General features: G+C 50.9%; 1 protein-coding gene across 2 annotated transcripts in view; it reads left to right on the top strand.

Annotated features, from left to right (window-relative positions):
* The window catches only part of rabggtb (Rab geranylgeranyltransferase subunit beta), a 41,970-nt gene extending 27,955 nt beyond the window's left edge, over nucleotides 1-14,015 (top strand). For both annotated transcript variants that reach the window (XM_055866031.1, XM_055866032.1), the window contains exon 9: nucleotides 12,017-14,015. In XM_055866031.1, the coding sequence (XP_055722006.1) occupies nucleotides 12,017-12,157 (141 nt within the window). In that variant the 3' untranslated portion in view covers nucleotides 12,158-14,015. The remainder of the gene's footprint in view (nucleotides 1-12,016) is intronic.
* Nucleotides 14,016-14,974: the final 959 nt, after the last annotated feature.

The raw sequence follows: 14,974 nt of genomic DNA, 5'->3' as shown, positions 1-14,974 counted from the left end.
GGTAGAGGAAGAGGGAGTTTAGCAGGTAGAGGAAGAGGGAGTTTAGCAGGTAGAGGGAGTTTAGCAGGTAGGGGAAGAGGGAGTTTAGCAGGTAGGGGAAGAGGGAGTTTAGCAGGTAGGGGAAGAGGGAGTTTAGCAGGTAGAGGGAGTTTAGCAGGTAGAGGGAGTTTAGCAGGAAGAGGGAGTTTAGCAGGAAGAGGGAGTTTAGCGGGAAGAGGGAGTTTAGCGGGAAGAGGGAGTTTAGCGGGAAGAGGGAGTTTAGCGGGAAGAGGGGGTTTAGCGGGTAGAGGGAGTTTAGCGGGTAGAGGGAGTTTAGCGGGTAGAGGGAGTTTAGCGGGTAGAGGGAGTTTAGCGGGTAGAGGGAGTTTAGCGGGTAGAGGGAGTTTAGCGGGTAGAGGGAGTTTAGCGGGTAGAGGGAGTTTAGCGGGTAGAGGGAGTTTAGCGGGTAGAGGGAGTTTAGCGGGTAGAGGGAGTTTAGCGGGTAGAGGGAGTTTAGCGGGTAGAGGGAGTTTAGCGGGTAGAGGAAGAGGGAGTTTAGCAGGTAGAGGGGAAGGGAGTTTAGCAGGTAGAGGGGAAGGGAGTTTAGCAGGTAGAGGGAGTTTAGCGGGTAGAGGGAGTTTAGCGGGTAGAGGGAGTTTAGCGGGTAGAGGGAGTTTAGCGGGTAGAGGGAGTTTAGCGGGTAGAGGGAGTTTAGCGGGTAGAGGGAGTTTAGCGGGTAGAGGAAGAGGGAGTTTAGCAGGTAGAGGGGAAGGGAGTTTAGCAGGTAGAGGGGAAGGGAGTTTAGCAGGTAGAGGGAGTTTAGCGGGTAGAGGGAGTTTAGCGGGTAGAGGGAGTTTAGCGGGTAGAGGGAGTTTAGCGGGTAGAGGGAGTTTAGCGGGTAGAGGGAGTTTAGCGGGTAGAGGGAGTTTAGCGGGTAGAGGAAGAGGGAGTTTAGCAGGTAGAGGGGAAGGGAGTTTAGCAGGTAGAGGGGAAGGGAGTTTAGCAGGTAGAGGGGGAGGGAGTTTAGCAGGAATAGGGGGAGGGCGTTTAGCAGGTAGAGGAAGAGGGAGTTTAGCAGGTAGAGGAAGGGAGATTAGCAGGTAGGGGAAGAGGGAGTTTAGCAGGTAGAGGAAGAGGGAGTTTAGCAGGTAGAGGGGAAGGGAGTTTAGCGGGTAGAGGGAGTTTAGCGGGTAGAGGGAGTTTAGCGGGTAGAGGGAGTTTAGCGGGTAGAGGGAGTTTAGCGGGTAGAGGGAGTTTAGCGGGTAGAGGGAGTTTAGCGGGTAGAGGGAGTTTAGCGGGTAGAGGGAGTTTAGCGGGTAGAGGAAGAGGGAGTTTAGCAGGTAGAGGGGAAGGGAGTTTAGCAGGTAGAGGGGAAGGGAGTTTAGCAGGTAGAGGGGGAGGGAGTTTAGCAGGAATAGGGGGAGGGCGTTTAGCAGGTAGAGGAAGAGGGAGTTTAGCAGGTAGAGGAAGGGAGATTAGCAGGTAGGGGAAGAGGGAGTTTAGCAGGTAGAGGAAGAGGGAGTTTAGCAGGTAGAGGAAGAGGGAGTTTAGCAGGTAGAGGAAGAGGGAGTGTAGCAGGTAGAGGAAGAGGGAGTGTAGCAGGTAGAGGAAGAGGGAGTGTAGCAGGTAGAGGAAGAGGGAGTTTAGCAGGTAGAGGAAGAGGGAGTTTAGCAGGTAGAGGAAGAGGGAGTTTAGCAGGTAGAGGAAGAGGGAGTTTAGCAGGTAGAGGAAGAGGGAGTTTAGCAGGTAGAGGAAGAGGGAGTTTAGCAGGAAGAGGGAGTTTAGCAGGAAGAGGGAGTTTAGCAGGAAGAGGGAGTTTAGCAGGTAGAGGGAGTTTAGCAGGTAGAGGGAGTTTAGCAGGTAGAGGGAGTTTAGCAGGTAGAGGGAGTTTAGCAGGTAGAGGGAGTTTAGCAGGTAGAGGGATTTTAGCAGGTAGACGGAGTTTAGCAGGTAGAGGAAGAGGGAGTTTAGCAGGTAGAGGAAGAGGGAGTTTAGCAGGTAGCAGGTAGAGGGAGTTTAGCAGGTAGCAGGTAGAGGGAGTTTAGCAGGTAGCAGGTAGAGGGAGTTTAGCAGGTAGCAGGTAGAGGGAGTTTAGCAGGTAGCAGGTAGAGGGAGTTTAGCAGGTAGCAGGTAGAGGGAGTTTAGCAGGTAGCAGGTAGAGGGAGTTTAGCAGGTAGCAGGTAGAGGGAGTTTAGCAGGTAGCAGGTAGAGGGAGTTTAGCAGGTAGCAGGTAGAGGGAGTTTAGCAGGTAGCAGGTAGAGGGAGTTTAGCAGGTAGCAGGTAGAGGGAGTTTAGCAGGTAGCAGGTAGAGGGAGTTTAGCAGGTAGAGGGAGTTTAGCAGGTAGCGGGAGTTTAGCAGGTAGCGGGAGTTTAGCAGGTAGAGGGAGTTTAGCAGGTAGAGGGAGTTTAGCAGGTAGAGGGAGTTTAGCAGGAAGAGGGAGTTTAGCAGGATGAGGGAGTTTAGCAGGATGAGGGAGTTTAGCAGGAAGAGGGAGTTTAGCAGGAAGAGGGAGTTTAGCAGGAAGAGGGGGTTTAGCAGGTAGAGGGAGTTTAGCAGGTAGTGGAAGAGGGAGTTTAGCAGGTAGAGGAAGAGGGAGTTTAGCAGGTAGAGGAAGAGGGAGTTTAGCAGGAAGAGGGAGTTTAGCAGGAAGAGGGAGTTTAGCAGGAAGAGGGAGTTTAGCAGGAAGAGGGAGTTTAGCAGGAAGAGGGAGTTTAGCAGGAAGAGGGAGTTTAGCAGGAAGAGGGAGTTTAGCAGGAAGAGGGAGTTTAGCAGGAAGAGGGAGTTTAGCAGGTAGAGGGAGTTTAGCAGGTAGGGGAAGAGGGCGTTTAGCAGGTAGGGGAAGAGGGAGTTTAGCAGGTAGAGGAAGAGGGAGTTTAGCAGGTAGAGGGAGTTTAGCAGGTAGAGGGAGTTTAGCAGGTAGAGGGAGTTTAGCAGGTAGAGGGAGTTTAGCAGGTAGAGGGAGTTTAGCAGGTAGAGGGAGTTTAGCAGGTAGAGGGAGTTTAGCAGGTAGAGGGAGTTTAGCAGGTAGAGGGAGTTTAGCAGGTAGGGGAAGAGGGCGTTTAGCAGGTAGGGGAAGAGGGCGTTTAGCAGGTAGAGGAAGAGGGAGTTTAGCAGGTAGAGGGAGTTTAGCAGGTAGAGGGAGTTTAGCAGGTAGAGGGAGTTTAGCAGGTAGAGGGAGTTTAGCAGGTAGAGGGAGTTTAGCAGGTAGAGGGAGTTTAGCAGGTAGAGGGAGTTTAGCAGGTAGAGGGAGTTTAGCAGGTAGAGGGAGTTTAGCAGGTAGAGGGAGTTTAGCAGGTAGGGGAAGAGGGAGTTTAGCAGGTAGAGGAAGAGGGAGTTTAGCAGGTAGAGGAAGAGGGAGTTTAGCAGGTAGAGGAAGAGGGAGTTTAGCAGGTAGAGGAAGAGGGAGTTTAGCAGGTAGAGGGAGTTTAGCAGGTAGAGGGAGTTTAGCAGGTAGAGGGAGTTTAGCAGGTAGAGGGAGTTTAGCAGGTAGAGGGAGTTTAGCAGGTAGGGGAAGAGGGCGTTTAGCAGGTAGGGGAAGAGGGAGTTTAGCAGGTAGAGGAAGAGGGAGTTTAGCAGGTAGAGGGAGTTTAGCAGGTAGAGGGAGTTTAGCAGGTAGAGGGAGTTTAGCAGGTAGAGGGAGTTTAGCAGGTAGAGGGAGTTTAGCAGGTAGAGGGAGTTTAGCAGGTAATGGGAGTTTAGCAGGTAGAGGGAGTTTAGCAGGTAGGGGAAGAGGGAGTTTAGCAGGTAGAGGAAGAGGGAGTTTAGCAGGTAGAGGAAGAGGGAGTTTAGCAGGTAGAGGAAGAGGGAGTTTAGCAGGTAGAGGGAGTTTAGCAGGTAGAGGGAGTTTAGCAGGTAGAGGGAGTTTAGCAGGTAGAGGAAGAGGGAGTTTAGCAGGTAGAGGAAGAGGGAGTTTAGCAGGTAGAGGAAGAGGGAGTTTAGCAGGTAGAGGGAGTTTAGCAGGTAGGGGAAGAGGGAGTTTAGCAGGTAGGGGAAGAGGGAGTTTAGCAGGTAGGGGAAGAGGGAGTTTAGCAGGTAGGGGAAGAGGGAGTTTAGCAGGTAGAGGGAGTTTAGCAGGAAGAGGGAGTTTAGCAGGAAGAGGGAGTTTAGCAGGAAGAGGGAGTTTAGCAGGAAGAGGGAGTTTAGCAGGAAGAGGGAGTTTAGCAGGAAGAGGGAGTTTAGCAGGAAGAGGGAGTTTAGCAGGAAGAGGGGGTTTAGCGGGTAGAGGGAGTTTAGCAGGTAGAGGAAGAGGGAGTTTAGCAGGTAGAGGAAGAGGGAGTTTAGCAGGTAGAGGAAGAGTGAGTTTAGCAGGTAGAGGGAGTTTAGCAGGTAGAGGGAGTTTAGCAGGTAGGGGAAGAGGGAGTTTAGCAGGTAGGGGAAGAGGGAGTTTAGCAGGTAGAGGAAGAGGGAGTTTAGCAGGTAGAGGAAGAGGGAGTTTAGCAGGTAGAGGAAGAGGGAGTTTAGCAGGTAGAGGGAGTTTAGCAGGTAGAGGGAGTTTAGCAGGTAGAGGGAGTTTAGCAGGTAGAGGGAGTTTAGCAGGTAGAGGAAGAGGGAGTTTAGCAGGTAGGGGAAGAGGGAGTTTAGCAGGTAGGGGAAGAGGGAGTTTAGCAGGTAGGGGAAGAGGGAGTTTAGCAGGTAGGGGAAGAGGGAGTTTAGCAGGTAGAGGGAGTTTAGCAGGTAGAGGGAGTTTAGCAGGTAGAGGGAGTTTAGCAGGTAGAGGGAGTTTAGCAGGTAGAGGAAGAGGGAGTTTAGCAGGTAGAGGAAGAGGGAGTTTAGCAGGTAGAGGAAGAGGGAGTTTAGCAGGTAGAGGGAGTTTAGCAGGTAGAGGGAGTTTAGCAGGTAGGGGAAGAGGGAGTTTAGCAGGTAGGGGAAGAGGGAGTTTAGCAGGTAGGGGAAGAGGGAGTTTAGCAGGTAGAGGGAGTTTAGCAGGTAGAGGGAGTTTAGCAGGAAGAGGGAGTTTAGCAGGAAGAGGGAGTTTAGCGGGAAGAGGGAGTTTAGCGGGAAGAGGGAGTTTAGCGGGAAGAGGGAGTTTAGCGGGAAGAGGGGGTTTAGCGGGTAGAGGGAGTTTAGCGGGTAGAGGGAGTTTAGCGGGTAGAGGGAGTTTAGCGGGTAGAGGGAGTTTAGCGGGTAGAGGGAGTTTAGCGGGTAGAGGGAGTTTAGCGGGTAGAGGGAGTTTAGCGGGTAGAGGGAGTTTAGCGGGTAGAGGGAGTTTAGCGGGTAGAGGGAGTTTAGCAGGTAGAGGGAGTTTAGCAGGTAGGGGAAGAGGGCGTTTAGCAGGTAGGGGAAGATGGAGTTTAGCAGGTAGAGGTAGAGGGAGTTTAGCAGGTAGAGGGAGTTTAGCAGGTAGAGGGAGTTTAGCAGGTAGAGGGAGTTTAGCAGGTAGGGGAAGAGGGCGTTTAGCAGGTAGGGGAAGAGGGAGTTTAGCAGGTAGAGGAAGAGGGAGTTTAGCAGGTAGAGGGAGTTTAGCAGGTAGAGGGAGTTTAGCAGGTAGAGGGAGTTTAGCAGGTAGAGGGAGTTTAGCAGGTAGAGGGAGTTTAGCAGGTAGAGGGAGTTTAGCAGGTAGAGGGAGTTTAGCAGGTAGGGGAAGAGGGCGTTTAGCAGGTAGGGGAAGAGGGCGTTTAGCAGGTAGAGGAAGAGGGAGTTTAGCAGGTAGAGGGAGTTTAGCAGGTAGAGGGAGTTTAGCAGGTAGAGGGAGTTTAGCAGGTAGAGGGAGTTTAGCAGGTAGAGGGAGTTTAGCAGGTAGAGGGAGTTTAGCAGGTAGAGGGAGTTTAGCAGGTAGAGGGAGTTTAGCAGGTAGAGGGAGTTTAGCAGGTAGAGGGAGTTTAGCAGGTAGAGGGAGTTTAGCAGGTAGAGGGAGTTTAGCAGGTAGAGGAAGAGGGAGTTTAGCAGGTAGGGGAAGAGGGAGTTTAGCAGGTAGAGGAAGAGGGAGTTTAGCAGGTAGAGGGAGTTTAGCAGGTAGAGGGAGTTTAGCAGGTAGAGGGAGTTTAGCAGGAAGAGGGAGTTTAGCAGGAAGAGGGAGTTTAGCAGGAAGAGGGAGTTTAGCAGGAAGAGGGAGTTTAGCAGGAAGAGGGAGTTTAGCAGGAAGAGGGAGTTTAGCAGGAAGAGGGAGTTTAGCAGGAAGAGGGGGTTTAGCGGGTAGAGGGAGTTTAGCAGGTAGAGGAAGAGGGAGTTTAGCAGGTAGAGGAAGAGGGAGTTTAGCAGGTAGAGGAAGAGGGAGTTTAGCAGGTAGAGGGAGTTTAGCAGGTAGAGGGAGTTTAGCAGGTAGGGGAAGAGGGAGTTTAGCAGGTAGGGGAAGAGGGAGTTTAGCAGGTAGAGGAAGAGGGAGTTTAGCAGGTAGAGGAAGAGGGAGTTTAGCAGGTAGAGGGAGTTTAGCAGGTAGAGGGAGTTTAGCAGGTAGAGGGAGTTTAGCAGGTAGAGGGAGTTTAGCAGGTAGAGGAAGAGGGAGTTTAGCAGGTAGAGGAAGAGGGAGTTTAGCAGGTAGGGGAAGAGGGAGTTTAGCAGGTAGGGGAAGAGGGAGTTTAGCAGGTAGGGGAAGAGGGAGTTTAGCAGGTAGAGGGAGTTTAGCAGGTAGAGGGAGTTTAGCAGGTAGAGGGAGTTTAGCAGGTAGAGGGAGTTTAGCAGGTAGAGGAAGAGGGAGTTTAGCAGGTAGAGGAAGAGGGAGTTTAGCAGGTAGAGGAAGAGGGAGTTTAGCAGGTAGAGGGAGTTTAGCAGGTAGGGGAAGAGGGAGTTTAGCAGGTAGGGGAAGAGGGAGTTTAGCAGGTAGGGGAAGAGGGAGTTTAGCAGGTAGAGGGAGTTTAGCAGGTAGAGGGAGTTTAGCAGGAAGAGGGAGTTTAGCAGGAAGAGGGAGTTTAGCAGGAAGAGGGAGTTTAGCGGGAAGAGGGAGTTTAGCGGGAAGAGGGAGTTTAGCGGGAAGAGGGGGTTTAGCGGGTAGAGGGAGTTTAGCGGGTAGAGGGAGTTTAGCGGGTAGAGGGAGTTTAGCGGGTAGAGGGAGTTTAGCGGGTAGAGGGAGTTTAGCGGGTAGAGGGAGTTTAGCGGGTAGAGGGAGTTTAGCGGGTAGAGGGAGTTTAGCGGGTAGAGGGAGTTTAGCGGGTAGAGGGAGTTTAGCAGGTAGGGGAAGAGGGCGTTTAGCAGGTAGGGGAAGAGGGAGTTTAGCAGGTAGAGGAAGAGGGAGTTTAGCAGGTAGAGGGAGTTTAGCAGGTAGAGGGAGTTTAGCAGGTAGAGGGAGTTTAGCAGGTAGGGGAAGAGGGCGTTTAGCAGGTAGGGGAAGAGGGAGTTTAGCAGGTAGAGGAAGAGGGAGTTTAGCAGGTAGAGGGAGTTTAGCAGGTAGAGGGAGTTTAGCAGGTAGAGGGAGTTTAGCAGGTAGAGGGAGTTTAGCAGGTAGAGGGAGTTTAGCAGGTAGAGGGAGTTTAGCAGGTAGAGGGAGTTTAGCAGGTAGGGGAAGAGGGCGTTTAGCAGGTAGGGGAAGAGGGAGTTTAGCAGGTAGAGGAAGAGGGAGTTTAGCAGGTAGAGGGAGTTTAGCAGGTAGAGGGAGTTTAGCAGGTAGAGGGAGTTTAGCAGGTAGAGGGAGTTTAGCAGGTAGAGGGAGTTTAGCAGGTAGAGGGAGTTTAGCAGGTAGAGGGAGTTTAGCAGGTAGAGGGAGTTTAGCAGGTAGAGGGAGTTTAGCAGGTAGAGGGAGTTTAGCAGGTAGAGGGAGTTTAGCAGGTAGAGGGAGTTTAGCAGGTAGAGGAAGAGGGAGTTTAGCAGGTAGGGGAAGAGGGAGTTTAGCAGGTAGAGGAAGAGGGAGTTTAGCAGGTAGAGGAAGAGGGAGTTTAGCAGGTAGAGGAAGAGGGAGTTTAGCAGGTAGAGGGAGTTTAGCAGGTAGAGGGAGTTTAGCAGGTAGAGGGAGTTTAGCAGGTAGAGGGAGTTTAGCAGGTAGAGGGAGTTTAGCAGGTAGGGGAAGAGGGCGTTTAGCAGGTAGGGGAAGAGGGAGTTTAGCAGGTAGAGGAAGAGGGAGTTTAGCAGGTAGAGGGAGTTTAGCAGGTAGAGGGAGTTTAGCAGGTAGAGGGAGTTTAGCAGGTAGAGGGAGTTTAGCAGGTAGAGGGAGTTTAGCAGGTAGAGGGAGTTTAGCAGGTAGAGGGAGTTTAGCAGGTAGAGGGAGTTTAGCAGGTAGAGGGAGTTTAGCAGGTAGAGGGAGTTTAGCAGGTAGAGGGAGTTTAGCAGGTAGAGGAAGAGGGAGTTTAGCAGGTAGAGGGAGTTTAGCAGGTAGAGGGAGTTTAGCAGGTAGAGGGAGTTTAGCAGGTAGAGGGAGTTTAGCAGGTAGAGGAAGAGGGAGTTTAGCAGGTAGAGGAAGAGGGAGTTTAGCAGGTAGAGGAAGAGGGAGTTTAGCAGGTAGAGGGAGTTTAGCAGGTAGGGGAAGAGGGAGTTTAGCAGGTAGGGGAAGAGGGAGTTTAGCAGGTAGGGGAAGAGGGAGTTTAGCAGGTAGGGGAAGAGGGAGTTTAGCAGGTAGAGGGAGTTTAGCAGGAAGAGGGAGTTTAGCAGGAAGAGGGAGTTTAGCAGGAAGAGGGAGTTTAGCAGGAAGAGGGAGTTTAGCAGGAAGAGGGAGTTTAGCAGGAAGAGGGAGTTTAGCAGGAAGAGGGAGTTTAGCAGGAAGAGGGAGTTTAGCAGGAAGAGGGAGTTTAGCAGGAAGAGGGGGTTTAGCGGGTAGAGGGAGTTTAGCAGGTAGAGGAAGAGGGAGTTTAGCAGGTAGAGGAAGAGGGAGTTTAGCAGGTAGAGGAAGAGGGAGTTTAGCAGGTAGAGGGAGTTTAGCAGGTAGAGGGAGTTTAGCAGGTAGGGGAAGAGGGAGTTTAGCAGGTAGGGGAAGAGGGAGTTTAGCAGGTAGAGGAAGAGGGAGTTTAGCAGGTAGAGGAAGAGGGAGTTTAGCAGGTAGAGGAAGAGGGAGTTTAGCAGGTAGAGGGAGTTTAGCAGGTAGAGGGAGTTTAGCAGGTAGAGGGAGTTTAGCAGGTAGAGGAAGAGGGAGTTTAGCAGGTAGAGGAAGAGGGAGTTTAGCAGGTAGGGGAAGAGGGAGTTTAGCAGGTAGGGGAAGAGGGAGTTTAGCAGGTAGGGGAAGAGGGAGTTTAGCAGGTAGAGGGAGTTTAGCAGGTAGAGGGAGTTTAGCAGGTAGAGGGAGTTTAGCAGGTAGAGGAAGAGGGAGTTTAGCAGGTAGAGGAAGAGGGAGTTTAGCAGGTAGAGGAAGAGGGAGTTTAGCAGGTAGAGGGAGTTTAGCAGGTAGGGGAAGAGGGAGTTTAGCAGGTAGGGGAAGAGGGAGTTTAGCAGGTAGGGGAAGAGGGAGTTTAGCAGGTAGAGGGAGTTTAGCAGGTAGAGGGAGTTTAGCAGGAAGAGGGAGTTTAGCAGGAAGAGGGAGTTTAGCGGGAAGAGGGAGTTTAGCGGGAAGAGGGAGTTTAGCGGGAAGAGGGAGTTTAGCGGGAAGAGGGGGTTTAGCGGGTAGAGGGAGTTTAGCGGGTAGAGGGAGTTTAGCGGGTAGAGGGAGTTTAGCGGGTAGAGGGAGTTTAGCGGGTAGAGGGAGTTTAGCGGGTAGAGGGAGTTTAGCGGGTAGAGGGAGTTTAGCGGGTAGAGGGAGTTTAGCGGGTAGAGGGAGTTTAGCGGGTAGAGGGAGTTTAGCGGGTAGAGGGAGTTTAGCGGGTAGAGGGAGTTTAGCGGGTAGAGGGAGTTTAGCGGGTAGAGGGAGTTTAGCAGGTAGAGGAAGTTTAGCAGGTAGAGGGAGTTTAGCAGGTAGAGGGGAAGGGAGTTTAGCGGGTAGAGGGAGTTTAGCGGGTAGAGGGAGTTTAGCGGGTAGAGGGAGTTTAGCGGGTAGAGGGAGTTTAGCGGGTAGAGGGAGTTTAGCGGGTAGAGGGAGTTTAGCGGGTAGAGGAAGTTTAGCAGGTAGAGGGGAAGGGAGTTTAGCAGGTAGAGGGGAAGGGAGTTTAGCAGGTAGAGGGAGTTTAGCGGGTAGAGGGAGTTTAGCGGGTAGAGGAAGAGGGAGTTTAGCAGGTAGAGGAAGGGAGATTAGCAGGTAGGGGAAGAGGGAGTTTAGCAGGTAGGGGAAGAGGGAGTTTAGCAGGTAGAGGAAGAGAGAGTTTAGCAGGTAGAGGAAGAGGGAGTTTAGCAGGTAGGGGAAGAGGGAGTTTAGCAGGTAGGGGAAGAGGGAGTTTAGCAGGTAGGGGAAGGGGGAGTTTAGCAGGTAGGGGAAGGGGGAGTTTAGCAGGTAGAGGAAGAGTGTTTAGCAGGTAGAGGTAGAGGGAGTTTAGCAGGTAGGGGAAGAGGGAGTTTAGCAGGTAGAGGAAGAGGGAGTTTAGCAGGTAGAGGAAGAGGGAGTTTAGCAGGTAGAGGAAGAGTGTGTTTAGCAGGTAGAGGAAGAGGGAGTTTAGCAGGTAGAGGGAGTTTAGCAGGAAGGGGAAGGGAGTTTAGCAGGTAGGGGAAGGGAGTTTAGCAGGTAGAGGAAGAGTGTGTTTAACAGGTAGAGGAAGAGGGAGTTTAGCAGGTAGAGGAAGAGGGAGTTTAGCAGGTAGAGGAAGAGGGATTTTAGCAGGTAGAGGAAGAGGGAGTTTAGCAGGTAGAGGAAGAGGGAGTTTAGCAGGTAGAGGAAGAGGGAGTTTAGCAGGTAGAGGAAGAGGGAGTTTAGCAGGTAGAGGAAGAGGGAGTGTAGCAGGTAGAGGAAGAGGGAGTGTAGCAGGTAGAGGAAGAGGGAGTGTAGCAGGTAGAGGAAGAGGGAGTGTAGCAGGTAGAGGAAGAGGGAGTGTAGCAGGTAGAGGAAGAGGGAGTGTAGCAGGTAGAGGAAGAGGGAGTGTAGCAGGTAGAGGAAGAGGGAGTTTAGCAGGTAGAGGAAGAGGGAGTTTAGCAGGTAGAGGAAGAGGGAGTGTAGCAGGTAGAGGAAGAGGGAGTGTAGCAGGTAGGGGAAGAGGGAGTTTAGCAGGTAGAGGAAGAGGGAGTTTAGCAGGTAGAGGAAGAGGGAGTTTAGCAGGTAGGGGAAGAGGGAGTTTAGCAGGTAGGGGAAGAGGGAGTTTAGCAGGTAGGGGAAGAGGGAGTTTAGCAGGTAGAGGAAGAGGGAGTGTAGCAGGTAGAGGAAGAGGGAGTGTAGCAGGTAGAGGAAGAGGGAGTTTAGCAGGTAGAGGGAGTTTAGCAGGTAGAGGGAGTTTAGCAGGTAGAGGGAGTTTAGCAGGTAGAGGGAGTTTAGCAGGTAGAGGGAGTTTAGCAGGAAGAGGGAGTTTAGCAGGAAGAGGGAGTTTAGCAGGAAGAGGGAGTTTAGCAGGCTGAGGGAGTTTAGCAGGCTGAGGGAGTTTAGCAGGCTGAGGGAGTTTAGCAGGCTGAGGGAGTTTAGCAGGCTGAGGGAGTTTAGCAGGCTGAGGGAGTTTAGCAGGCTGAGGGAGTTTAGCAGGCTGAGGGAGTTTAGCAGGCTGAGGGAGTTTAGCAGGCTGAGGGAGTTTAGCAGGCTGAGGGAGTTTAGCAGGCTGAGGGAGTTTAGCAGGCTGAGGGAGTTTAGCAGGAAGAGGGAGTTTAGCAGGTAGAGGAAGAGGGAGTTTAGCAGGTAGAGGAAGAGGGAGTTTAGCAGGTAGAGGCGAAGGGAGTTTAGCAGGTAAGGGGAAGGGCGTTTAGCAGGTAAGGGGAAGGGCGTTTAGCAGGTAAGGGGAAGGGCGTTTAGCAGGTAGAGGCGAAGGGAGTTTAGCAGGTAAGGGGAAGGGCGTTTAGCAGGTAGAGGCGAAGGGAGTTTAGCAGGTAAGGGGAAGGGCGTTTAGCAGGTAGAGGCGAAGGGAGTTTAGCAGGTAAGGGGAAGGGCGTTTAGCAGGTAAGGGGAAGGGCGTTTAGCAGGTAAGGGGAAGGGCGTTTAGCAGGTAAGGGGAGGGAGTTTACTAGGTAGGAAGGGAGGGGGGTTTAGCAGGTACGAAGGGAGGGGGATACCCTTACATGATGTGTAAACCTTGTCTGACACCTGGAGACTCATCTTAGTTCCCAGTGCTAATGGCTACATTTAGCTAGGTAGGTTCATGTTTCTGTCCTCTTCCTCATTCCGTCTCCTCTCTTCTTCAGGTGGACCCATTCCATACTCTGTTTGGCGTAGCAGGTCTGTCTCTGCTGGGAGAGGGCCAGATAAAGGACGTCAACCCTGTTCTCTGTATGCCTGAAGACGTGTTGGCGAGGCTGGGCCTGCACCCAGACCTCCTCAGTTAGCTCTTCACTCGTCTACACACACCAGGGGCGTGGTCACATCTCTGTTGGCAATTCAGGAAGAAAACAGACAATTCTATTGAATTTACTGAACTGAACCCCAGCCTCCACCTCCCCACCTCTCCACCTCCCCACCTCTCCACCTCCCCACCTCTCCACCTCTCCACCTCCCCACCTCTCCACCTCCCCACCTCTCCACCTCCCCACCTCTCCACCCTCCACCCTCCACCTCTCCACCTCTCCACCTCCCCACCTCTCCACCTCCCCACCTCCCCACCTCTCCACCTCCCCACCTCCCCACCTCTCCACCTCTCCACCTCTCCACCTCTCCACCTCCCCACCTCTCCACCTCCCCACCTCTCCACCCTCCACCTCCCCATCTCTCCACCTCCCCATCTCTCCACCTCTCCACCTCCCCACCTCCCCACCTCTCCACCTCCCCACCTCCCCACCTCTCCACCTCTCCACCTCTCCACCTCTCCACCCCCCACCTCTCCACCCTGCACCTCTCCACCCTGCACCTCTCCACCCTGCACCTCTCCACTTCTCCACCCTGCACCTCTCCACCCCTCCACCCTCCATCTCTCCTCCCTGCACCTCTCCACCCCTCCACCCTGCTCCTCTCCACCCTGCACCCCTCCACCTCCCAACCCTCCACCTCCCAGATTTGGATAATCTAATCCTGTGTAGGGTTAGTGATTTGGATAATCTAATCCTGTGCATGGTTAGTGATTTGGATAATCTAATCCTGTGTAGGGTTAGTGATTTGGATAATCTAATCCTGTGTAGGGTTAGTGATTTGGATAATCTAATCCTGTGTAGGGTTAGTGATTTGGATAATCTAATCCTGTGTAGGGTTAGTGATTTGGATAATCTAATCCTGTGTAGGGTTAGTGATTTGGATAATCTAATCCTGTGTAGGGTTAGTGATTTGGATAATCTAATCCTGTGCATGGTTAGTGATTTGGATAATCTAATCCTGTGCAGGGTTAGTGATTTGGATAATCTAATCCTGTGCATGGTTAGTGATTTGGATAATCTAATCCTGTGTAGGGTTAGTGATTTGGATAATCTAATCCTGTGTAGGGTTAGTGATTTGGATAATCTAATCCTGTGTAGGGTTAGTGATTTGGATAATCTAATCCTGTGTAGGGTTAGTGATTTGGATAATCTAATCCTGTGTAGGGTTAGTGATTTGGATAATCTAATCCTAGTAGCATCCAACATTTTGGCGCTAAACATTTTATCCAAATCTCATCCTTCATGGAGAGTTACTGAATAGCACTGAGTCACATTCACTTCATCTGAGATCCTTAAATGGGTTTTTTTTTTTCCAGAGGGAGTCTGAGGGTGTGTCCTAAATGGCAACCTATTCCCTATCTAGTGAACTCTTTTTGACCAGGGCCCATAGGACTTTTTGTCAAGAGTAGTGCACTAAATAGGGAATAGGGTGCCATTGGAGAAGCACTCTGTATTATAGCGATAATCACTTTAACATATGCATTTATTACTGTGTTTTTGTTTTCTGAGAACCATATTGAAGTGGTTGTTAGCGTCAACTTGTTGTGCTGTTACCTGAAAAGGCTTGGCGTCAATTCCATTTTAAATGCAGTCATTTCAGGAAGTAGACTGAAATCATCGAGAATAGAATCATTGAGGAGAATTGGAATTTGAGTTTTGTTCGAGAATTGACTGAATTGAAATGGAATTGACCCCGACCCTGTTACCTGAATGATATCCACCTGTCCAAGTGTTAAGCAATGGACAAATAATACACTTATGTGACAATACATATCTATCTACTCACCTGCAACAACAGTGTAAACTCATCTTGTAGTAGGCAATAAATACATTGATTCAAGGGCGAAGTTGTGGTGTACATATTGGGGGTCCCGAACAGTAGACGGTGAGTCTGGGGGGACATTTAAAACCTGTTTCCTGCAATTCTACACAGTTTGCCATGACTTATTATGCCTCTCCTGAGGGGTATATGGAGGGCTTTTCAGTGGGGTATATGGAGGGGGTATTCGGAGGGCTATTCAGTGGGGTATCTGGAGGGGGTATATGGAGGGGTATACATTTCACAGGGTAAAAATTCCCTGTTTTAGGTCATTTAAGATCACCACTTTATTTTAATAATGTGAAATGTCAAAATAATAGTAGAGAATTATTTATTTCAGCTTTTATTTCTTTCATCACATTCCCAGTGGGTCAGAAGTTTACATACACTCAATTAGTATTTGGTAGCATTAACTTTAAATTGTTTAACTTGGGTCAAATGTTTCGGGTAACCTTTCACAAGCTTCCCACAATAAATTGGGTGAATTTTGGCCCATTCCTCCTGACAGAGCTGGTGTAACTGAGGCAGGTTTGTAGGCCTCCTTGCTCGCACACACTTTTTTAGTTCTGCCCACACATTTTCTATAGGATTGAGGTCAGGGCTTTGTGATGGCCACTCCAATACCTTGACTTTGTTGTCCTTAAGCCATTTTGCCACAACTTTAGAAGTATGCTTGGGGTCATTGTCCATTTGGAAGACCCATTTGCGACCAAGCTTTAACTTCCTGACTGATGTCTTGAGATGTTGCTTCAATATATCCACATAATTTCCCTTCCTCATGATGCCATCTATTTTGTGAGGTGCACCAGTCCCTCCTGCAGCAAAGCACCACCACAACATGATGCTGCCACCCCCGTGCTTCACGGTTGGGATGTTTTTCTTCGGCTTGCAAGCCTCCCCCTTTTTCCTCCTAACATAACGATAGACATTAAGGCCAAACAGTTCTATTTTTGTTTCATCAGACCAGAGGACATTTCTCC

Source organism: Salvelinus fontinalis, chromosome 17, assembly GCF_029448725.1.
Source record: "Salvelinus fontinalis isolate EN_2023a chromosome 17, ASM2944872v1, whole genome shotgun sequence".
NCBI classification, from domain to species: Eukaryota; Metazoa; Chordata; class Actinopteri; order Salmoniformes; family Salmonidae; genus Salvelinus; species Salvelinus fontinalis.
Note: the sequence above shows the minus strand (reverse complement) of the source record. Positions and strands in the feature narration are given on the sequence as shown.